The following is a 25,349-nucleotide window of genomic DNA, read 5'->3' as shown; positions in this document are numbered from 1 at the left end:
AATGGGTGGGGTGGGAGGAGAGAGGGGAATGGGTGGGGTGGGAGGAGAGAGGGGAATGGGTGGTGTGGGAGGAGAGAGGGGAATGGGTGGGGTGGGAGGAGAGAGGGGAATGGGTGGGGTTGGAGGAGAGAGGAGAATGGGTGGGGAGAGAGGAGAATAGGTGGGGTGGGAGGAGAGAGGGGAATGGGTGGGGTGGGAGGAGAGAGGGGTGGGAGGAGAGAGGGGTTGGGGAGAGGGGGTGGGGTGGGAGGAGGTGGGGTGGGAGTCTGGATGGGGATTGAGTGAGAGGAGAGAGGACATCGAAGAGGGGTGGGAATCTGAATGGGAGTGGAGTAGAGGGAGAGAGGGGAATGGGTGGGGTGGGAGGAGGCAGGGTATGGGTGGGATGAGGGAGGTTAAGGGGTGGGAGGAAGAAGGTGAAGTGGTGGGAGTCCGGTTGGGGGTGGAGGAGAGAGGAGAATGGGTGGGGTGGGAGTCTGGAGGAGAAGGGAGGTGGGGATGGAATGATGGAGGGGAAGGGATGGGACCGCAGGGTACCTTTGCAAGTCAAAAATAAAAAAGCCATTTTTCTTTGGATTACGTTATATTATATTCCAATTTGGGTTATTGGGTAAGATCCCTTTTATTTTGACTAAATTAATTTTAAAAAAGACAGCAGGATCCGTAAGTGGGTGTGGATAAGTAATACTTAATAGAAAGCTCCAGGATGTAGTCCCCCCTGCTTGTCCCATTACCAATCAGCTAGCTATCGCTTGCAAAGCCAGCCGTTCCTTATAAACGATTTCAAATGCAGTGCTTAAGCGACTTGGCGAGCGTTCTACAAGCTGATTGGTAACGGAACACGACCCTGGGTGTGTGATTGTACCATTTAACTCTTCAGAGTGTAAATTATTCTGTTTTCGTGAATCTGCACGTGAGAATTCGCGTATATCGTCACAGTCATTAGTAACTGATAACAAAACAAAATTCTTTCACAACAGCTCGCTTTTAATTTTTCCATCACGCCAGCGAAACATGTGTTCCAATAATGCTATTTATACGTGAAAATTCTGTGATGTGGATATAATTCTCAGAATGGTATTTACCTCGTGTTGAATTTAAAATCTCTATAATCTCGCGAGACTTGGCGAGGACATCGGCGCCGTTGTTTTGGGTAAGCCGCAGCGTTTTGCCATTTGGGGGGTTTTTTTTGTTTTGTTTTAATGGAATATTTCACATCAAACCTCACGCTGAAAGTGAATTCCACTCTGAAGATCCGAGAAAGTAGATTAAACTCGATTTTGATGCGAAACTTATTTTATTCACCTCACGCCTGCGATGACGTTTTCTCCTGTATTTTATTATTTAAACCCCGAGCGACGAGCGTTGTGCCTGCTGTCGGAGCGCTGTGAGGACGAACATGACGCATGCGAATGTTTGTGGTATCTACAGATTCGCGCCTCATTTGTCGCACTGCGTGGCTCGTTTCAGGAAAACGAACGGTTACTTGAAGGGAGCCATCGCGGTATTAAACAACGCAACAGTCCATTCAGTACAAGTTCAGTATACAACCACCGCAGGCAGGTCTTTCTGACTCTGTCTTCTACCGACTCCTCTCCGGCCTTGCTCCCCCAGCTCTCTCTGTGCTCTGTCCCCCAAATATTCCTTCAGGTCGCACAAGATCTGCCAGCAACCCTCTTATGGTTAAACTGCCAAAATCAAGACTCTCTGCTCACCTTCACTCCTTCATAAGTAGTTCATTCCCCTTTTCTCCCGCCCCTGGAACAAAACAAACTCCCCCACTCCTCCCTCCAGGTCTTTAAAACAGCTGCCCACCACCATCTCTTATCTTCCCCCATCCAAAAACTTGATATTTTCTACCCCAGTTAATTCACCCCAGATCCACTTTTTTTGAAATACCGACTTTTCTTTCCTGGAAGTCCTAGCAGTGTCCATGTGTTTTATATCTCCCACACCTCCCCCTCCCCCTTCCCATGCCCCCCATGCTCCCCCCCCAGCCCTCTCCCTCCCACAGATCTCCCGATGTCCCTGTTGTCTACTGTTGTACTTGTGTGCTTCCCTCTCTCTCTCCCCATCTTGTCTCCCGCTCCCTTTATTATATGTTTGATGTGTCCGTTTATGTTTTTTTGTCATGAATGCTGGCTTTTACACGAGCCTCGATCTTGTATCAAAAAAAAAAAAAAAAAGGATCGAGGATAAGTGGATGATAGCATATTCAGGGTTGCCAACTAAAATTTTGCGGAGGCGTGGCAGAAGGCCACGACAAGGAGCAGCAAATGGACCAAAAGGTGCCCAATGTTTTAAATTGTTCAGAATCGCCTGAGGGCGTTTTTCTTTTTTAAAAAATGCATAATTTTGGTGTTTTACAGAAACAGAACAAGGTGCTCTTACGTTAATATATGGATATGCTCTTTAACATTCATCGTTTGTTTCGCTCGTTCTAATTTATACACCACCCAAAGTGTGTTTCACTTGTTCTCCTTCCTGAGCTGCGTAAAGCGTTGATCATTTCGTGATCACGCAACTATTCTTCCTCTTATTCTTGGCTGTGTGTGCGTGTGCTTGTGACATTTTTTTGTTGGGTTGTACTGGATCTTTCTGATGTGGAATTTGATACACCAAAATCGTCATCTGAGTTGATTAGGCTAATTAACTACAAATAATCCTGAAGAAATTCCCATGCTTTAAATGTTCGTCATGTTGAGGTGTATAGAGGGCAGTGGCATAGATAGAGCAGACGAGCAGATTAATAAGTGCTTCCACGACATGATTCTAATTTCAAAACTAGAACAGCACTCGGTAGAGAGCATACCTCCACCTGGTTGGCCATATCACTCAATGGTGAAGAATCGCTTAAAAAATTATACGAGCCGGATCTGAATCCGAATCCGGATCTTCACCAAAATCTAATCATTTCGTCCTTGTCACATCTGCCAAATTTCGTCCGAATCCGTCCACAACTTTTTGAAATATTTTGTTCACAAACGGACAGACAAACAGACAATTTGAAACAAACAGACAGGGGTGAAAACTTAACCTCCATCCACCTTTCGTCGCGGAAGTAATAAATAACAAAAACCATGATAACACTGTGACAAAGCCTATATTAATTCAGACTAACAAGACTTACTTTGGAGGCCGACTTTGAAATGTAATTTGCTTTGGAGGCCAACGATAAAGATCGTGGTTCATCGTGAGACCCATAGAGAATATAAAAACCCACCAAGAATAACTCGTGATTTACAATGACCTGTTAAAGTACTCACCTTCTCACCCACCCTCCCCAGTTTTCACATTTTGATGCTACTTGAGCTAATTTCATGATTCTTTCAAATCAAACGTAATATATAGAGTTTTTACAAACTACGTCAAAGCTAGAAAATGCAGATAAAATGTGAATAAGTTAGACTAACAGAGAAAATCAAATGATTCTCAGTTGCTTGAGTATTCACACCCATTTCCTAATTAATCCTAAATCGTGTCAGGAGCAAATTATTTGTTGTTGAAAGTTTACAAAATAAGTGTAATAGGTTTCACCTGTATGTAATCAGTAATTCAACTTAAAAATTAAGCTCCCCAACCTATCTAATGAGATTTAAGGTGTAACTTACCTGGTCAACCAACAAGGCAAATATGATGACAAAGGAGCTCTCCAAAGAAAGCAGACATAACATGGTGGAGAAGCATCATTCAGGAGAGGATAAAAGAAGATTATCCATTTGAGTGCGGTGAAATCCATCATTAAGAAGTGGAAGACATATCGTACCACCACGACTCCACATAGATCAGGTCATCCATCCAAACTCAGCAGCCAGGCAAGCAGAAAACTGGTTCAGGATGTCACTGTAAATCAAACAATGACTTTGAAACATCTGCAAGGCTCTACGTCTGAGATGGGGAGATTGATATTCATCAATCAGCAATATCCCATTCCCTTCTCAACACGGGCCTCTATGGACAGGTGGCAAGACAGAAGCCATTACTGAAATAGACACATCTAAAAGCTCATAATGGAGTTTGTGAAAAAGCATGTTAATGATATGCAGGAATGTGGAGAAAAGTTTTGTGGTCAGATGAGACAAAAATTTAACTTTTTGGTCTAAATTCCATACGTTAGGTCTAGCGCTAGCCTAGCATTGCACATCACCCAGTCAACATCCATACTGTCAAGCACAGTGGTGGCAGCATTATCTTATGGGGCTGCTTTTCATCAGCAGGGACTGACAAGCTTGTCAGTATAGAAGGGACAATGGATGGTCCATAGTACAGGAGAATCCTTGATGAAAACCTGCTTGAGTCAGCCATGAATCTGAAACTGGGTTGGAGATTCTCATTTCACCAGGAGAATAATCCGAAGCACAAAACTAAAGCCACACTGGAGTGGCTGAATGAGAAGAAAATAAATGTTCCTTGAGTCTTGTCTTGTCTAAAATGTCTTGACTTGAACCCAATTGACCATTTATGGCGAGACTTGAAGATTGCAGTCCATTGACGATCCTCATCAAACTTGGCAGAACTAGAGCAATTTTCACATGAAGAATGGGAAAAGATTTCACCATCTCACTGTACAAAGCTGGTAGAGACCAACCCCCAAAAACTCATGAAAGTCATTCCTGCAAAAGGTGCTTCCACCAAGTACTCACCGAAGGGGCTGAATACTTCTGCAGCCAGTGAATTTTGATTTGTACAATACATGTTTTGTTCAGGTATTCCTGACATGTAACCTCCTACAACTATAGCAGTTATGTTTGATATTGTTGCGGTTTTGGGAAACCACTAAAAAGTAATGGCAACCACCATACAGGTAGGTCCCTTAGAATAGTTATTTCATAGCAGACCATTTTCTTAGTCCCTTTCCCTTATTTAGGGTTATTATGTCATTATGCGTTGGGGAAAGGAAAGATAGGTTCTCCACTCATAAGGGATAATTTACCAAGCAATGCACCAGGCTCAAAGGCACACCATAGTGTCCAGGCTCAGAAACCCACCAATCAGGGCCTGAGTCACTTTGGGGGAGCTTGTGGGGTGGAGTAACAGGCCCCACCAATAGGGAACCCAGGACACCTCCAAGACCCCCCCCCCCCCTTCCCTCGGCGAGGGTGAACAAAGGGAGATTGAACACGTTTTTGCACTCTCTTGGTTTTTGTACATTGTGGACCTAACACGTGACTGTATTGTCTCTCTCTCTGCCGGGTTCACTCACCCTCTGAACGTGTGCATCCGTTCTAGGCCAGACTCTCACAGGCCTCCACACGTGTGATAAGACTCTCTTGGTTGATGGACTTTGTTCTCTCTGCACTTGTGCATGTTTTTCATCAAACTTTTTGGCCTGGGATTTAGTTGATCTTGCCACTGAGCACGTGTACTCCACTCTTGGCCTGGGTCACTCTGCCGTGCTGACGATCGACCTCACTCTGCCGTGCTGACGATCGACCTCACTCTGCCGTGCTGACGATCGACCTCACTCTGCCGTGCTGACGATCGACCTCACTCTGCCGTGCTGGCGATCGACCTCACCCTGCCGTGCTGGCGATCGACCTCACTCTGCCGTGCTGGTGATCGACCTCACTCTGCCGTGCTGACGATCGACCTCACTCTGCCTGTCCATGCTGGGATCGCCATTACCTGTTCGTGCTGCTTGGTGGCGACACCGGGACGGGGGCGTTGCGAGGAGAGGCATCCGGAGCATCGTGTCCTTTGTGCTATCAGGTTTCCAACGTTCGTTCGTTCCCCTCCCACTCCCTCTTGAATGTATTCTGGGCGCCCATGTGGTGTTTATTTGTTGGAATCGTAATGAGGCGTAGAATAAGCTATGTTTTTGCTTCTCGTCCCTTTTTCTTTCCTATTGAATAATTACACTAAATATTTGTAAATAAATCAAATCGTTAAAACGTTTTCCTTTTCTCTCTGTCCGTGAATGTCTTTTCCTCCATTGATCCGCCATTGCCCGCATTCAGGTTAACAATCAGCCATAACGGAATTAGCATCACCCCGGCGGTTACCAACGGTTTTTGTTCGGCCATCTAAAGTGGTATACCACCAGAGGGTACTGTGCGTTCCCCGATTGGAACCGTCACGTGGTACAGGTAAGCTATCACGCGACGGACCAATTGGTGTTCGTTGTTGCTGGTTCGCAACCAGCTTAGCACGAAGTTATTCGGGTGCGGCAGCCGCAGGTCCAGTAAGTTCAGGAGGGAACGTGGGTTAGCCCCCTTGTAGTAAACCCGAACCCCAGGCCGTAACATATTTGGTGTTCAGGAACAGGATTCCTGTCTGAGCACCGTATCACATTGGTGCCAGGATCGGGATTTTGAACGCTCCGGCTCAACCGTAACAATATCTTCAGTTATGAATAAAAAAAGTTAATTTAGATAAATTGTTTATACATAATTTGTAATTCATCTAAATGTGGCATTATTGGTAGGGGGTGAATACTTTGCAGGCCACTGTACAAACAGTGCACATAGATGGAACATATTAGGTGAAGAAGGTGAAGTCATTTGCCCAAACATAACCTCCATTGTGCTATTCAAGGCTTGTGTTGTCTGAAGCCTGTGTTTTTAACTAGCTTGACTTCTGATATCCTGGAGGTCAACTACAGGAAGCAGAATTTGACCAGAGAATCAAGAGGTAAAATCCAAGTACACAACCCGCTTATTTTGTTGTTTTTCTGCAGTAGGTCATGGATGATACGAAACAATTTCCCACCTGGCTGCAGGCTCAGGGTCTGACATCGGAAACAGCCCGAGCTGTTTTGACTGAGCTGGACATCAGAAGCCCAGGAGCACTGGATGCATGCTCCGAATCGCTTGCGATGAAAGCGGAACTCTTCTCGTTGGCCAAACAGAAGATGCCTTTTGCAATGTATGCCGAGTTACGCTGCTTTGTGGAGTGTCGTTGGGAGCGACAACACACACAGGCAGGAAATCCTATGTTGGTATCCGTGTTGCATTCCATGCTGATCACTGTCAGTCGAGAGCTTTCCAGCTGTGCTCAGAAACTGATCTCTTTGGACTCCTTGCCCGACTGTCATAGCCGTCAACCTGCGCACTCGGGAGATTTGAGCTCCTCGCCCGACTGCCACAGCAGTCAACCTGTTAACCTGGGAGAAGCCGATTTGAGGATATTGGATGTTTGCAGCTTACATCATCAGAACGAAAGCGTGAACTCTGAACTTGGTATGTGGTAGTGTCAAGGAATAGAACATATTTATTGATTTGTGCGTGAATGGAACTTGCTAATGTGTTTTTTGTCATTCACATATTACTTTTTTGTTAGAGGCCATGATTGTTGTAAGAGACCATGTATGCCTTGTTGCCACTATCACATGAGCACTGTGCTTTCATCTTACTGATAAATAACCAGATGCCGTAGTGTAATTGCTCAAACATAACCAAGCACACGATCTTTCAAACAGTTTTTGGAGTGTGTGTGCGTGCGGTCGGTCATATTCACACATGCTTTGTTATTGTACAAGTTCCCTTGCGTTTGGAAACCTTAACACTTCCACTGTTCCTATTTCCCTTCTGAGATATACTATAATAATCAAAAGTCGTCATTTGTTTGCTTTTGTATACTCTCATCAACTTGACATGTACAATAAGGCAGCTTGTGCTTGTTTAATTGCAGAAGGAATGGACCCAGGCATGGAAGAACAGCATCTCTATCCAAATGCAGTGGGACCTATATTTGATGCATTGAGCCAAACAGCGAAGGAGACAGATCGGCATGATCATTACGAGCACGTTTATGGATCCACTCATATTGATGCTGGTAATGGCAAAAGATGGTGGGACATTTCTAAAAGAATTTATAATTGGTCTCTTTTTCACATTTCCCTCAGGATAATGTTGAGTATGTTAAGTTTTAATTTTCAACATGCAGTACTTGAGTGTCCTGGTGATGTTTCATTGCAAGCCTTTGCTTCATGGTGATTTGAACTCGGGTTCAAATCTCATATACAATGTTGATTTGACCAATATCCTCATGTCTTTGCCTCTCATGTACAGTGGATCCTGTGAAACACCGGGATGATGCTTTATAGCTGGGTCGGGATTCAAACCAAGGCTTAAAGCGAGTGTGTGTACCTCCATGACATCCTGCTTGCATATAATATAAATTAATATACTTCATTATATAAACTAAAATTGATGCCAGAGTTATCATGCTGGCTGTAAATCAGTTGTGTCCCGATGAAGTATCTGCTGTTTTGAGAGTGTCCCTCCAATGAGAGACACCAGCTTTGGGCTTGGCATTAGGAACAGTCTCTGAAGACAGGATCTACTTGGTGTACGATACTGTATTTCTAAACTTCTCCATCGTGCTTGAACACTTGGTAATCCTAAATATTATTATTATGCACGTATTAGTTCATTCATGCATAATAATTAAAAGAAAACCCTTTTTTGTTTGTTTACTTTACCATCAAGAAGATTGCCAGGTTAATTTGAGAAATTAAATCTTTCCAACACAAATGTGAAATACAGTAAGTTCGCCCACAATGCCGTTGGTGTTCCTATAAACTGTGATATAGGAAACGATGTTGTTGGAAACAATTTTTTGCATACTATAAACAAGAGGGAAAATCGATTTGCCATACATCTCCTTTACCGATAACTTTCACATGTCCACTGTGAAAATTGGTGGAACGCCCCGAAACTCAAACTTGTTCCATAACTTATCATAAGAAAGCCATGTACCAACTTTCAGTTGAATATGTTAGAGGCATGGAAATATGTGCAGAAAAACCACAGGTGGGATGGACAGACAGACACAGAGCAAACCTATAGTCCCCTCCGTGTAAGGGACAAATAACATTTAATGTGTCCCAAGTCGAAAAATTTTTGCACTGTCTAAAAAAGCATATTTTTGTATAATTATTGCATTTGAAAACATGCTAGTCATGAAATAAAATTCTGAAAAAAAAGAAGAAAAAAAAAGTACAAGTCAGGAGACGACGATGGTTCACGAGCGAGCGGTATTCAATGACCAAGGACGGGCTATAACCGAAACAGTCCCGGACTGGGGGGTCGGGGGCCCACGTGGCAGGTGTCCGGCCCCCCGACAGGCATGTACACCGACATGCGGTGTACATGCTTATTTACAAAGGGCCCCAATGCGCTGCGTGCGTAGGCCTAAGAGCCAGCTGTACGGAATTGTGTGTGGTGCTGGCCCGGAAATGTCAAAACGAAGGTTACTGACCTTGAAATGAGATAGAAAATAATGTATAATCAGATATGAGGTTAGTTAGCTACACAATACCGAAAAATGGGTTCGATTCCGACAACTTTGAAAATTTGACCTTTGTGACCTTCAAAGGTCGAAGATTCTGAAATTTGTTGGAAAACTTGTATTTCATTATGTATATGATAAATATAAGATCTTGTACGACATTTCACCCAATCAGGAAGCGAACAATATAATAAAACCATCAAAAATCGACTTTTCTAAATTTCGTGACCTTGTGACCTTGACCTTGGGGCGAAAATGAAAAATCGAGCTCCGTGGGGCGAGACACATGACATTGGCCGAACCAAATACCGAAACCCCTGTCAGATTCCACCAACACCCTCAGAGAAGATGTAGCTTGAACTTGATTAACCCCTAAAAAGACATCTTTTTTGGGCGTGGCTGCGCCCACAATGGGCGCAATACGCCCACTCTCGGCAGGACACAACTAGATCATGATATCAACCTCCCACCCAAGTTTCATCAAGATCGGATGATATCATCGGGTAGTTATGCTGCGGACAGACAGACACACAGACACACACCCATGACGAATATAGTGGTCACTCTGTTTGATAACTCGTGAACAAAAAGCATAATATAAATAACAAAAAAGTAACATGTAAATTCATGTACAGTACGATGCTGTATTCACCGGCTGTGATTGTTGATAGAGCTTGTGGAGTGAGAAGGAAAATGGTGGGGGAGTGGCCTAATGCAAGGAGGAGGAGAATGGATGCAGGTTCCACCTCCCTCCATACTTATACACATTGTCAACACTGTGGTTCTTCCTGGGATTGTTCACTGGCCGTTTTGTCCACATTAAAATAGGACGTTATCCAGATTTGCTTCGTTGCCTTTTTGTTTTAATGATACATTTACATGTAGCATCTTAGACATTCCTGCTCTCCCATATTCACTTTTGCATTACGTTCTCTACTACCCAGTGGAAGTGCAACACCAACGACAACAACTCCCGCCTTTAGCAGCATTTTTTTTTTTCTGTCTGCCATTAATGCAGTTTTGTTTCAGAGCGTCGCAAATCTCCGTTTTCTGTTTATTCTTTCCCTTGAGCTTGAGCTTTCCTTTTGTGTGTGCGTGCGTGCGTGCGTGCGTGTGTGTGTGTGTGGTCATGGTCATTTCCTGCATTGTTGTGAAAGAGTGTATGTTGTCATAACTTTATTTGCTTCTGTTAACCACCAATATTCCTAGTACAATACCCAATAGTTTATGGAACTATATGGCAAACCCGTCATATCATAGAAGATGTTCCTCCTCTTGTTTTATAGCACTTGAAAAACGACTGTTCTCAGATCTGTGCAAAAGTGCAATTTGTGAATCTTCTTTTCAAATGCACGAGACTTTCAACCCCAACTTCCAAAACTTCCCCATTCAAATATTATTCTCATTTGCAAAAATATGAGCAAATAGTAGATTTTAGGAAATATTTTTTCTGCAGGAACAGAGGCAGAATAGCTGGTAATCTTCTTGATAATGAATACGTAAGAGGTCTAAAGGTTTGTTGTTACAGGTATCGGTGTTTGATAGTGCTAGAATATTTTAACCTCATTTAACCTTTACAATGGTTCATTATTTACATTTTTTGCAGGTGACATTGTTGCATTAGAAGATGAAAATTTCCACAATGACATTGCGACATCTTCCCAAGAGATTTTGAATAATGTCCAAGTAAAGCAAGAACATGACAATAACGAGAACCTTGGTGTGTCTACAAATTCTGCAGCTGGTGAGGACAACCACATTATCATGAAACATTGAATTTTGTTTGTGTTCGCTTTGTTGTCATGAATTGGAAGAGATAAAACGTGTGGATATTGTTACGGCCATGGTTTTCGGGTCTACTACGAGGGGAGCCTTGGTTCCTCCTAGATTACCGGGCCTGAAGCCACCGATTGCGGTGTTCTCTGAACTCTTAAATTACCTCCACCACCAAAAGTGGACAGAGGTTATGTTTTCATCCCTGCTTGTTTGTCTGTTTTCTGTTTGTCTGTCTTTCAGCAGGATATCTTAAAGTTTTATACTCATTTGGACGAAACTTGGTGGACAGGTTGGGTGTATGACAAGGACGAATTTATTTGATTTTGATGAAGATCCGAATGCTAATCTGGATCGTATAATTTTAAAGTGATTCTTTATCATTGAGTGATGGGGCCAAAATGATGATCTCAAAAGGTTATTCATGGATTCGGACCAAACTTGGTGGGCAGGTTGGGTGTATGACAAGGACAACTTTATTCGATTTTGGTGAAGATCTGGATACAATAATTTTTTTATTTTTCCAAGTGTTTAGCTCACCTGGACCGAAGTTCAAGAGAGCTTATGCGATGGCGTGTCATCCGTACGTCCATCCGTACGTAAACACTTGCAATTTCTTCTCCGAAACCGCTGAAAGGATTGTGACCAAACTTGGCACAAATGATATTTGTTGTGTTGTGACTGAAGTTTGTTCACGACAAAAAAAAAAAAATCAGGTCAAGTCGGGGTCAAAGTGGATCCAGGTTTGACCCCCCCAAAATAGGAATTTGCATTTTCCTCTGAAACTACACACACAATTTCGATGAAACTTCACCACAACCTTCACCACTAGTACTGTACCAAGGATTGTTCATGGCATTAAAAAAAATCTGCTCCTTAATGGTTTATGGGGGGGAGGGGGGTTGCCCCCCAAAATAGGTATTTGCTTTCTTCTCAGAAACTGCACAATAAATTTCGATGAAACTTCACCACAACCTTCATCACCCATGATGTACCAATGTTTGTTCAAGGCATTAGGAAAATTGGGGTCTGAGGAGGTATATGTGGTTGGGGGAGGGGAGGGGTTGCCCCCTAAAATAGGTATTTTTTTTGTTTAAAATCTTATGATTATATTGGTATGATTCTACATGCTGCCCTGTCTTCTAGCGACCATTAAAATTGGTTTAAAATACCTTCAGTCAGTGCAGTATACTTTTTATTCTACCAGGTGAGCGCCAGGGGTATTGCCCCTATGTTTTTACATAGCATGGGATTTTAAAATGTTGTGGGTGAGTTATAACAAAACTTGGTGGATGACTGGATGAGGGTAGATGACAAGAACATGCCGATTAGATTTTTGTTCAGGTCCGGAATCAGACTTCGCCCATCAGTGGGATACAAAATGCAAACTGCTCAGCCTTGTGGGGTATGCGTCCTACTGAGTGCCGTTCTAGTTACCTTCGCCAGAGGAGAGGGTATTGCATTTGAGTTTGTTTGTTTGTTTGTTTGTCTGTCTGTTTGTTTGTCCGCACCGAAAAAATATGATTTTCTCTGCAACCTTTGGTCCAATTGACTGGAAATTTTCACCATAGGTGCACCTCCACCTGTAGAATTTTTTTATGATAATTATGAAGTCATAGATCACGTGGTTCGGCTACCATCTTGGAAAAACCGAAAAACTTTGCATCTCTATATCTCCAAAAGCGCTGAATAGAAAAAATTGAGACGTGGCGCATTGTAAAGAACTCTCCATTGTGAATAAAATATGTTGATGATGTCATAGGTGCCTCCATTATGACGTCATAATTTGACAAGTACAAAACTTTATCCGATCAGATGAAATTTCTTGAGCATTATCTAGGCATAAATCGGTGGAGGAAAAAAAATGATGACGTCATCGGTCATGTGGTTTGGCCATATTTGTTTTAACACAAAAGCCTTAAAAACCACTGAAAACACATCCTGGCGAGGGTCTTCAATCTCTGATTGCTCTTTCTTGTTAATCATGTTTTGTGTTAACCTGAAAGTTCCCCGATCCTTTTGCAAAAGAAAAAGAAGAAAATATTCGTAGCATTTGTGATACTTGTTATGGTCACCGAGACTATTTGAGACTATTTACAAGGTGCGTTTAAAAAAGCTGTTCGAATGAGATGCAACATTCATAGAATAACAGTTTCTGTTTTTGATATTTAAGAACACATGTTTAACTTGAGGAAGTATTATTTCCACTTGATTATGTATACACATTCATTGAAAACTAATTCTAAAACCCTTTTGTATGATCTACATGTTTATAGTACAGGGTATGGCATTAATGTCTGACACATCTATTATTATTATTATTTTCGATACTAAGTCGAGGCTCGTATAAGAGCTATCACATAGAACATATAATACAGAAAGCGGGAGACAAGAGGTGGGGAGAGAGGGGAGCACAATAACAGTAGAGCTCAGGGACATGAAGAGATCTGTGGAAGGGAGAAGTTGGGCGTACACAGGATAAACAATATGGACACTATAGGGACTTTCAGGAAAGAAAAAGGGGAATTTGAAGGAGCTGGTTTTAGGGTGGATTAATGGGGGCAGCAATAATCATGGATTTGGATGGGATTGAGGAATATATTAGCGGTGGTGAACTGCTGTTTTATAGGCTAGCGGGAAGAGTGGGATTGGAGAGAGTTTGGGAGTTTGTTCCAGAGATGGGAAAAAGATGAATGAAGTAGTGAGGGTGAGCAGTCTTACTTTCGGCAGTTTCAACAGAAGGAGGTTGCTGGCAGAACTTGTGCGTCTTGCAGAAATATTTGGGGGACAAAGCACAGACAGAGCAGGGGGAGCAAGGCCGGAGAGGAGTCGGTAGAAGATAGAAAGACCACCAACCTGCCTGCGGTGAGAGAGTGAAAGGCCCTCAGAATCGGCTTCATTGCAGGAGATACTGTCGTGGCCAAAAAATATTGGCACCAATGCACTTTTTGTCCCCCGTCGCACCGCGGAGTGAAAGGGGGACTATTGTTTTACCCTCCGTGCATGCGTGCGTACGTGCACTGCAATATCTTTATAAAAGTAAGCGAAGGGCCGAATTCTAATTTGGTGTGTGGGTGCAACTAGGCATATGGAAGAACCCGATTGAAAATTCGGTCGCCACGTCAAAATCCAAGATGGCCGTCACCATATCTAAACCTTGTGAGCGCGATATCTTGAAAAGTAAATGTCTGAACCTTGTGAGCGGAATATCTTGAAAAATAAATGAACTACTAACTTCTAATCCGGTGTGTGGGTGTATCGAGGCATAAGGAAGAACGCTATTGAAAATTGGGTCGCCACGTCAAAATCCATGGTGGCCGCCTTGCGTCTTCCACTTTGTCAACTCACATCATTTCACCGACGGGGGACCTAGGTGTAACGCTCGTTTCTAATGCACCATTTCTTCCAGAAAATTGTTGAAAAAAAAATAAATAAATTGGTATCCACATATGTATTTCTTTGGTTTGCAGTGGAACAAAACAAAAAAAGCTGAAAAATTACTAGATCTTAGCTTATTCCACACAGAAATCCTATAATGGCCCAGACAATATTATTGGCATCTTTTCAAAGTTGCTTTGTGAAGTCAAAGTGATGTGATGGGGGTGAGTTGCTTGAAGGATGAAGTGGGACAAATCGTTGTCGACCCAGATGGAATTAAAGGAAGATGGAAAAGATATATGGAAATGCTGTTGAATACAGAGAATGAATGGGATGGCAACATAGAGAGTAACCCAGTTTTAGGACCGGCAGAGAAGATAACTGAGAAGGAAGTTGAGGAAGCGATAAAAGCAATGAAGAGTGGAAAAGCGGGAGGGCCGACGGGAGTTGTGGGAGATATGTTGAAGGCAGCAGGAAGTTGGGGTGTGAAGAGAATGACAGAGATCTGTAATCTGGTGGTGAAAGAAGGCCGCATTCCAGTGGATTAGGAACTGAGTACCCTCGTCCCTCTATACAAGGGGAAAGGTGACCCTCTGGAGTGTGGCTCGTACCGAGCGATAAAGTTATTGGAGCATGGAATGAAGGTATTGGAAAGGGTGTTGGAAAGGAGGATAAGGAAGAAAGTGAAGATCGATGAAATGCAGTTTGGATTTATGCCAGGAAGAGGAACGACAGATGCGCTTTTCATTGTGAGGCAGTTGCAGGAGAAGTGCATGGATAAGAGGAAGAAGTTGTTTTTTGGGTTTGTTGATCTGGAGAAAGCATTCGATAGGGTTCCACGCAAAGTATTGACATGGGCATTGAGGAAGTTAGGAGTGGAGGAATGGTTGATCAGAGTAGTGATGGCAATGTACAAAAGAGCACGCACAGCTGTAAGGACGAAGGACGGGAACAGTGGTGAGTTTGAGGTGAAGGTGGGAGTGCATCAGGGGTCGGTACTAAGTCCACTACTATTTGTAGCTGTGATGGAGGTGCTGGCTCAGAACGTAAAGGAGGGTTTACCGGGGGAGTTGTTGTATGCAGATGATCTGGTGTTGATTGCGGAAAGTATGGATGGACTGAAGGAAAAGATGAACAAGTGGAAGGAATGTATGGAGACAAAAGGTCTGAAGGTGAATATCGGAAAGACAAAGGTGATGGCAAGTGGTAAAGCATGTGGTGAGGTGGAAAGAACTGGGAAGTGGCCGTGTGCTGTGTGCAGGAAGGGTGTCGGAGTGAACTCCATTCAATGTACAATGTGTGCTGAGTGGGTTCATCAAAAATGTAGTGGTCTGAGAGGGTCATTTACCAGTGTGGCAGCTACATTCAAATGTAAGGTGTGCGCAGAGGGAGCTGCAGATGGAGGAAATGTTGAGTTGGATCTTGGAGGTGGCGTGAAGCTGGAAGGTGTGAAAACATTTTGCTACCTCGGAGACATGCTGAATGGAGAAGGTGGATCAGACTCGGCAACGGTTGCTCGAGTGAGATGTGCATGGAAGAAGTTTCGGGAACTGAGTGGTGTGCTGATGAGGAGGAGAGTGTCGCTGAAGCTGAAGGGAAAGGTGTATGCTGCATGTGTGAGAAGTGTTATGATTTATGGGAACGAGACATGGGTAATGAACGTAGAGCAGCAACGAAGGCTGGAAAGGGTGGAAATGCGAATGGTTCGATGGATGTGCGGAGTATCGTTGAGAGAGAGGAAGACAAATGATGAATTGCGAAAGATGATGGGAATATTGCCTGTGATTGATGCTGTGAAGAGGAACAGGTTGAGATGGTTTGGTCATGTATTGAGGAAGGATGAAAGTGACTGGTTGAGAAGAGTGATGGAAGTTAATGTAGAAGGAAGTAGAGGACGGGGAAGACCGAGAAAGACTTGGCTAAAGATGGTGGAAGAAGAAATGCGGGCAAGGGGGTTAACAAGGAGAGATGCAGAAAATAGGGCAAAATGGAGAAGATTGTCATGGGGACCGCAAGGCTAACCCCCGCTCTAGCAGGGAAAATGGCCTTAAAATGCATGTTGTTGTTGTTGTTGTTTTCAAAGTTGTTCGAAATAATTAGATTTCAAGCAGGTGAGTCTCCTTTACTTTGGAATTGAACTCCCCTGTGGTGAGTTGCAGGTGCCTGCAATATAAAAATCACTCATTCAACCAGTTTGAATAGAGAAAAGGATATATTAAGTTATGAATCAAAAACAAAGGTTCTATAATATTAACAGTGAAACAAAGAATTGTGGAGACCAAATACCAAATGATTGTGGAGTCAATTTCATCTTGTTTTTGTAGAAAATTGTGAGTTACTGTATTTGATAAAAGTGCTAGGGTGCCAATATTTTTGGCCATGACTGTATCAATGATTCTAAAAGCCTTGGTTTCTACTGCGTCATGCTGAGCTTTGTGTGAGGCAAGAGCACCAGCGCAGAGGGGAGAGCAGTACTCCATCAAGTTGTCGATGAAAGCTTTGTATGCGGTGAGAAGCTCAGTAGTGCCAAGGAAGGACTTTGCACGACTGAGGATGCCCAGTCGGCGACTTGCTTGGGAGATCAGCTTGGAAATGTGGTTTTCCTAGGCAAGATCATGGCAGATAGTGAGACCCAAAAGCTTGAGTGACAGAACTTATTTGAGAGGATTGTTGAGAAAGTAAATGGGAGGGTTTTCCAGACGGTCTTTTCGGAGAGACATAGTGAAAGTGTGAGATTTGTCAGGATTGAAAGATTGCGAGCCAATTCTCTCCAAGGTTTTGACCAGCTTGTGATTTTTTTTTTCCAGGTCTGCAGAGAGTGAAGAGGCTGCTGCCTGCCAATCTGAGGGATGAGATGGAACATCAGAGAGTGGGGTCATCAGCATAAAGATAAATAGGATTTTCAGCAAGTCAGAATGATCATTGATGAAGATTTTAAAAAGGCACAGTGGCAGAGCACTGCCTTGTGGAACTCCAGCCTGGATGGGAAGAGGAGATGAGAGAATTCCATTTAGACCCACACGTTGACTACAACTAGAAGAAGAAGAAGAAGACAGTTGAAGAAGAACAGAACAGAAGAAGAAGAGGTCCACGAGACATGAGTGGAGATTGCCATTGATACCATAAGAAGAGAGTTTGGTGAGCAGGGCAGGGTGCCAGATCGTGTCGAAGGCACGAGATATGTCAAGGGAGACTGCTCTGATCTGTCTGGCATTGCCTCCATCCATTGTTGATATAGTGGAAGCAGCATGTCCAGAGTCGAGTGGCCTGGTCTGAATCTAAATTGATGATCAGAATTGAAGCCATTGGAGAAGAGGAAGGATTCGACCTTGGAAGTGATTATGGATTTCATGACCTTGCTGATGATTGGGAGCAAGCCGATTGGTCTGTAGTTGCAAGGATCTGTTTTTGCACCTTTTTATGTAAAGCGGTAATGTTTGCTGATTTCCAAGAAGATGGCAGATGACCTTGAGCAAAAGAAAGAGTGAAGAGAACAGAGAGAGGGTATGATAGAGCAGTGGAGCAGGATTTTAAGAGACGTGGACTGATGCCGTCTGGCAGAATTGGAGTTGAGGTTTGACAGCCACTTCTCCACATTGTCGGAAGAGAAGGACACGTTGTCCAGGAGCAGCTGGGTGCGACTGGGTATGGTGGGTATAGAGAGCGATGGGGTTTGGACACAAGATTTCGAGGCAAACACAGAGTTGAGGCATTCAGTCTTTTCACAGGCATTGCCAGCTGTGTAGAGACATTTGAGGTAAGGGAGGGGCTAAGGTGGGCGAGTGGGGAACAGACTTAACAAGACGCAACCAGTTTTTGGAGGAGGGACGCAGGTTTGAGAGTTCAGTCTTGAGATTAGAGAGATATGGCTTCCTGGCTCTCCTGAGCGTAGACACACACTTGTTCTGAGCTTTGTGGAAGGAACTGAGATTGCCTTCAGTTGGATTTGCCTTCCATGAGGTGAAGGCAAGTTGTTTCAGGGCAACTGCCTCACCACAGGTGGGAGGAAGTGTATGACAACTGAAGACGAGATGGGATAACTCTGTGCATGAGAAAGAGCAGATTTCTTTGGAAAAATTTCACAGGATAAGTTTATGTTCGAGACAGTTGAAATGGGAGACCAGTCTAGAAGTTTGATGGCTGCTTGAAGATCATGCCAGTCGGCCTGAGTGACATGCCAGATTCGTTGGTGCCGAGGTGGCTCTCTGAGAATGGCCAGAGAGATGTCCACTTTAACAAGCATATAGTCAGATGAATCGATTGGAGCAGAAGAACAACAGCAGACATTTGCAGGGAAATTAGTCATAACCATAACCAAGTCATAGTTCTGCAATAAAATAAAACTGAAACAGTAAATCATGTTTATTGTATGATAAATTGAAGTACAGGTGTCGGAGGTTATGTGGGAACCGAGCTAAACTTCTTTAAAATGTAATCTTTTAAATTCTGTCCATTATTATTGATGCACTTCATCGAACAAGTAGATTGTTCATTGCTGCTTTCAATGTGTCATTATCAATATCAGTGATGGCTTCAGTGATCCTCAACTTAAGTTCATCTCTACTTCTGGAATATGTCTTGTAAACTTAGCTCTTCAAAAATCCCCAGAGGAGGAAATCTGCTTGGGTCCAATCTAGGGATTGGGGTGGTCATGAAACATTACTAAACCGAGAGAATATCTTTTCCACAAACTGTCGCCTGAGAAATTGCATAACGATTCTTTCAGTCTGGCACATTGTTCTATCATTGTTCCATCTCGTGTCTTCGAACATTATGTGTCTACCACGCAATTCAGAAATGAGAAAGGTCTCCTGAATGCTCGCTGAGTTGCAATAACAGAGCCGAGTTTAGTAAAGAATTTGACAATTTTAATCCCTGTTGGCATGCTTTAACTCTTAGATGCAGGCGTCAAAAATCCTACATAAATGCAGCCATTGGGCCTCGGAGGCCCAACGGATGTATTCGTGTAATGTTTTTTTTTTTTTATAATGTAATTTTTATAATGTAACGTAATAATGTTTTATAATAATGTTTTATAACGTAATAATGTTTTATAATGTAATAAAATATTTTTATAATATTTTATAATGTAATTTTTATAATGTAATGTTTTTATAAATAGATTTTTTTCTTTCATATCCTTTTTCAATCCAAGTCGATGCTCATGGATGTGTATTTGCTCAGAAAATGTGAATCATTGATCCTATTAGTTGGAAGAATCCCATACAAGCAATGAATCGATTTTCTTTTTTTTCTTTTTTTGCAAAAAAATATTTTTGTTCTTCGTTTTTCAACTTTTTTTTCTCTAAAAACTTGAGGCTCATGGAGGAGTATTTGCTCAAAAAATGATTCACTAATCCTTTTATTTAGAATGTATATGTCCAGGACTGTCAAAAATCCTACACCTATGCAGCCATTGGGCCTCGGAGGCCCCACGAATGTGTTAGTGTAAAGTTTTTTAATTTTCATATTTTTGTCACTGAATTATTTGTAACCAAGTTATAGGAGCATATAATGAGGCTCATATCAAGAAAATAATGATATAACATAGTAGTACAACAACATTTATGCAGGGCTTTGAAGGCCCCAGGTCTGCATTCATGTCGGATTTTCGGGTTATAAGTGAAGAATGAATATTTTCCCACGAGCCCGAATGAATTTTTTTTTTAATGTCACTCAATTTTGTGTAACAACATGAAAATCGGTGAAAATGAGGCTCATTCCAAAAAAAAAATGTACAGCATCGTTTTTGCAACAAAAAAACCTTGTGGGCCTCCGAGGCCCAATCACTGCATCCAAGGGTTAATGCTCCATTATTCAAATATTTAGGGTTTCACATGTAACACAAAAATTAATAATTAATAATACTGTTACGGATACGGATTACGGCTCTTCCCCCTTAGCAAGAGGTGGTTAGCCCCTTGTCTTGTTAAGCTGACCGGCTCCGCTCCTGGTACTTGTAACGCTCTCCCGCGGGATGGAACGGATCAGGGTTATGGGTCCAGGGTTTATCCCGAATACCTTTATCCGTACCTCCGCAGAACAAGGAGGCAAGTACCGCTCGAACCCCGGTTTGGATGGTCTAGTTGCCGAGCGTTTTTTTAGCAACCCGGAGTTCGAGTCATTAGCAAAGACTAAACCTGATCCTGAAACGTTGGCCAAATCGTGCCACAGGTTTTCAATGGGGAAATCACTAAGACGACGGATGTGAAGAAGAGGAAGACAGAAGTAGGGAATACGAATATAATTTATTACCACTATTTACAATTCGAAAGAAACCAAGGAAGAAGGAAAGATAATAAAATAAAATACAGAAGAGGGACGGACCAGAAGGACACTGAAACTCTAGCTTACCTATTAACAGTCTTACTTAAACCCCAGGACAACACAGAATACGGACGAACAATCAGACTCACACGGGGGATGATGGCAGGAACGAATGGCGGGAAGGGTCCGGGTGGTTGGGATGATCGCGGCTCGAGTTGGGCAGCCGCCGGCTCTCCTCAACCGTCTCTCGTACGGCGACGTTGCTTCGAGGCTGCAACTGCCGTCACCGCTCAAAGCTGCCGTGGTCACAAACTGCGGTGGTTTCAAAGCTCCATTGGTTCACGCTGCTGTGGTGTGCCGCATCTGACGTGGGGGCGTTGCGTGACGGGTTCTCTCTCTCTCAATCTGCTGCTTTTTCGATCGTCGCACGTATATAGCTCCTTCAATCTCAAGCGCGGGGCTGACACGTCCTCCTCAGTTTCGGTACCGCCCTCCTCCGCACTCTGTTTCGTGCCCTTATAAGGCAATGGCATGGTCTTGCTACCTTATTTGGGCAGAGAGTCGAACGGCGCGCCCCTCGTGGCGAGCCACGGGCTTGTGTCCTTACTTGGGCATGGGGCTGAACACCCTGCCCCTCGTGGCGCGCCCTGGGCGTGCCTCTTCCCGGCGACCCCGCCCTTCCTGTCCAAACAGAGCACGGAGCACATCTTCATCATAGTGGCGAACGCCGCTTCCCAAGCCAGGCCAGTTGAGGAGCCGCGCACCCCACGCTTGTTAAGCTTCATTACCCAGAGAGGGAGAGTTCGGCTGGAAAATGTCATTGAAGGGGAGCTATCCTTACTTGATTCGGTGAAATGGAGTATTAACTAATGGGAACAGAGCCTTAATCTAATACACATAATAAGGAGATAACTACTGAACAAGGAGGAAATCTATGATTGGCTACGTGTGGTATATGGAATAACTACGGGAACGACCTTTGACCTTTATGCACAACAAATGGAGGAAGGAGGGTGATATTTTACAATTCATTACACTACAATTAAAAAAAACACAGCAATTCTCAAATCCACAACAATACAGATATTTATTTAAAATATGTATATGCATTATATATGTATCACATATAAATGCCACACCTTGTATTTCATGTATGGAACTAGAACAGCACTCGGTAGAGCACGCACCTCCGCCAGGCTGAACAGTTTGTGTTTTGTATGCCACTGATAGGTGAGATCTGGATTCGGACCTGAACCAAAATTTAATCGGCTTCTTCGTGTTGCCTAACCAACTCGTCCACCTAGTTTTGTTCGAAGTGGTTCACAATTTTTTAAATATCATGTTATATATCGTTTTTGGCCCCAAATCCACTAAACTAAAAAACCACTAAACGGTGGTTTTTATATCGTTTTTGGCCCCGTCACTCAATGGTGAAGAATCACTTCAGAAATCAAAACATTCTCGTACCAGATCATATTTAGACCTTCACTAAAATTGAATATGTTCATCCTTGTCACACACACACAACCTGTCCACCAAGTTTCGTGTGAATCCGTCCACAACTTTTTGAGATATCCTGTTCACAGACAGGGGGTGAAAACATAACCTCTGTCCACCTTTGGTGGTGGAGGTAATTAGTGTTTGATGACGTTTTCGTTGAGTGTACATGCAGTATCTTGTAAATTTTCACAAGCTTTTTTTTTTTTTTGCCTTAAAAAAAAATGCTTGATGCAATAATTTGGTGCATTCATGATGCATGTGCTAAAGTATTCAAAAAGTGTCATGGTTTTGTGGATTGCTGTTTCCAGAGACATCGTCGGAGAAGGCAAGACTTTTCTCTTGCTCAAGGTGCTCCCACCTGTTCCTCACCGAGGGTGCCTTGCAGCTGCACATGAACACACGCCACAAGAAAGGATGTCTGTACAAGTGCGCTGTCTGCGGAAAGAATTTCTCCACAAAACAAAACGTCAAAATCCACAATAGGATTCACACTGGAGAGCGTCCGTACAAGTGCTCCGTCTGTGGGAAGAGCTTTACTGCGAAAAACAGTGTCACAATCCATATGAGAACACACACGGGAGAACGCCCTTTCGAGTGTTCGGTTTGCGGCCGGACTTTCACCGTTGCCCGTCATGTTACATCGCACATGAAGACCCACACGGGCGAACGTCCCCACAAGTGCTTTGTTTGCGGGAAAAGTTTTTCTGAAAAGTCTAGTGTAAAAATTCACATGCGGACCCACACGGGAGAACGTCCATACAAGTGCTCCATCTGTGGGAAAGGTTTTTCTGCGAGAAACAGTGTGAAGATCCACATGAGCACTCATTCTCTGCACAAGAATGTAAGCTGATTTGACAATGTGCCAGATTCAAAAAATGGAAGTCGGAGGCCTTGAATAAACCAGCAGTACGACTTTGCCATCATAGTTTATAACTAGCATATAAGACCCGTCGCTCACTGATGGGAACACCAATCTTTGCGTAATTGAAAAAAATTTAAAAGGGTTGTTGTTGTTGTTTGGTATTGAAAAAAATAGGGAAAAATGTATGATTTGGATTCGTGGAGATATGGAAACAACGTGGTGGATGAAACTGCTTTGTATTGAGAGGGATAAGTGGTTATGTTTACTTTCCTGCGAGTGGTTTCATTGAAATCCGATCTCAAGTTAACAAAGAAGGATTCCTGGCAGATCCTGCTCTTTGTGCAGGGATAACCAATGCCACGAGTTGGCATTTGCAGTTTTAACACGTATGTCCATGTACCCATAATAAAATTATTATAATAAAATATTTGGATCACAAACATTCCCGGGACTTACCCGAATCCACCTTAGTTGGATTTATTGAAACCCGTTAATCCGTTCTCAAGTTATAACACGACAAACAGACAGACATGGCTCCTTTTATAATATAGATTTTCAGTGGAATTTATTGGGCTGACAGGATGGCCTAGTAGTCAGGGCCCTCAGGGATATTTTGGTTCAAATTCTTCCAAAAGCATCAAATTTGGCGCAGATGTTGCCCATGCCATACTCTTTCGATTTTTGATGGGCGCCAAGGGCGATCCGGGGATCCGGGGACCATACCGGGCCATCCCGCCATGTCACCTGACCTGTGACGTCATAATTAGGATATGCATCCAATCACATGGCGTACTATAAGTGGTCAAAGTTCAAAATGAATCGATCGAAAAATGAAGGCAGGGATCCATTTTTATGGTTTTCATAAAATCCAATATGGCCGCCAGGTCACATGACCTATGACGTCATATTTATGACATGTATACAATCATGTATACATGAACCTGGATCATGATCGCACAAAAATTAAACACAAGGATATGGCATACAGTTCATAAAACATCAAAATCCGTACCTTTGTAATTAGACTGATGAACTGCATATGCCTGAAAATTAGGAAATAGACATGTAAATATTTCCTCTAATTGTCAAAAATCGAAAGAGTATGGCATGGGCAACATCTGGGCCAAATTTGGTGCTTTTGGAAGAATTTGAACCAAACGGCCCCAAAATATCCCTAAGGGCCCTGACTATAGTCCGAGAGGTACACACACTCACCTTGGATCTGTCGAGCCTGCGTTTGAATCCCGACCCAGCTATAAACTGTCACCCTGGTGTTTCACTGGCAGAGTGATTCATCAATGTGTGTGCCGTCCCTCAGATGGATGTTAAACCGGGCGTCTCATCGACTGACATTTGTTAGTTGGCGTTAAAGATCCCACGGTGTTCTTTGCAAACAGTAAGTGAGCCATCGCTGGCACCATGGCCAGATTCCAAATTTCTGCCATAATCATCAGCGGCACAGCTATGCCATCAGTCAATGATGCTACCCTGCAGCCTTGTGCTACATATTGTCATGTGATTCCCCTCGGTGAAGACTGGGTAATCACGAATAGCCAAAGCGAGCTTTAATTCCAAGCCGATGATCAAATGCAGACTCACGATCTACGCGGAGGAAGAATGAAGAAGAAGCTGGAAAGCCTTACCTGGTCGATCCCGCCGGCAGTTCCCAAAGCTGCAAAAATAACTCAATCGGGAATACCGGTTAAAATGTGCAGGGAAAACAATACAATGGTTTATTAACAGAAATGCCAATAACAAGAAAAAGCCGCCGGTAAAAACTATATTCTTAATTTGGGATCCCACACACCAGACTTCCACACAGACACCAGGATAAAAGAACGTGGGAAAGGAATGGGGGGGGGAGGGTGAGGGATGTTGGATTATTGATTTAGCTCCGATCATTGGTGAAACCTCGTCAGGGTTGTCAAAGTCGTCCGGGGCGTCGACGACGTTGCGCGCGTTGGCGGGAACTGCCACTCCCACGCTGCTAGGCCTCTACGTCCTCTTCACTTGGCCGCGCCTGGCTTCGTCCACACAGTTGTTCGTGTGGTCCGAAAATGTGAAGGAAAAGGAAGGGATTCGTCAGCACATGACCGTCTTCCAACAACGCTCGGAATGTAAAGGTAAGAGAAGCAAGGGAGGCGTAGAGACAAAGAAAGCAAAGGGGGCGAGGCAAGAGAACCAGAACGCAAGAGAACAAAATGTCGTCCATCGCCTTCTTTTACGTCCCGTCCCTCTGACGTCATCCGCACTTCTCCAATGCCTGCAGGCCACAACTCCAATGCCTCGCTCTCCACCGATCACACACAGTCCACCCTTTGACATCATCGGCGTGCCC

At 43.4% G+C, this 25,349-nt stretch overlaps 2 protein-coding genes across 2 annotated transcripts in view; one reads left to right on the top strand and one right to left on the bottom strand.

Moving 5' to 3' along the window:
* The window catches only part of LOC144892419 (uncharacterized), a 748,105-nt gene that overhangs the window by 666,007 nt on the left and 56,749 nt on the right, over nucleotides 1–25,349 (bottom strand). The gene's annotated exons all lie outside the window — the stretch shown is intronic.
* On the top strand, nucleotides 1,117–23,451 carry LOC137426763 (uncharacterized). Its single transcript, XM_078779056.1, has 5 exons — nucleotides 1,117–1,153; nucleotides 6,719–7,178; nucleotides 7,630–7,773; nucleotides 10,838–10,975; nucleotides 22,458–23,451. Exons 2-5 carry the CDS (start codon nucleotides 6,815–6,817, stop codon nucleotides 22,997–22,999), a joined length of 1,188 nt encoding a protein of 395 aa, XP_078635182.1. The 5' UTR covers nucleotides 1,117–1,153; nucleotides 6,719–6,814; the 3' UTR covers nucleotides 23,000–23,451.

The sequence above is a fragment of the Myxine glutinosa genome, chromosome 5, assembly GCF_964187855.1.
Source record: "Myxine glutinosa chromosome 5, kmMyxGlut1.1, whole genome shotgun sequence".
NCBI classification, from domain to species: Eukaryota; Metazoa; Chordata; class Myxini; order Myxiniformes; family Myxinidae; genus Myxine; species Myxine glutinosa.
The sequence above is the reverse complement of the archived record's forward strand: the minus strand, read 5'-3'. Positions and strand labels throughout refer to the sequence as shown.

Coding starts and splice junctions, on each gene's coding strand:
- LOC137426763 (XM_078779056.1), top strand. CDS start 6,815: ATGAAAGCGGAACTCTTCTCGTTGGCCAAACAGAAGATGCCTTTTGCA. Junction 7,179..7,629: donor AAGCGTGAACTCTGAACTTG/GTATGTGGTAGT, acceptor GTTTAATTGCAG/AAGGAATGGACCCAGGCATG. Junction 10,976..22,457: donor GTCTACAAATTCTGCAGCTG/GTGAGGACAACC, acceptor TGCTGTTTCCAG/AGACATCGTCGGAGAAGGCA.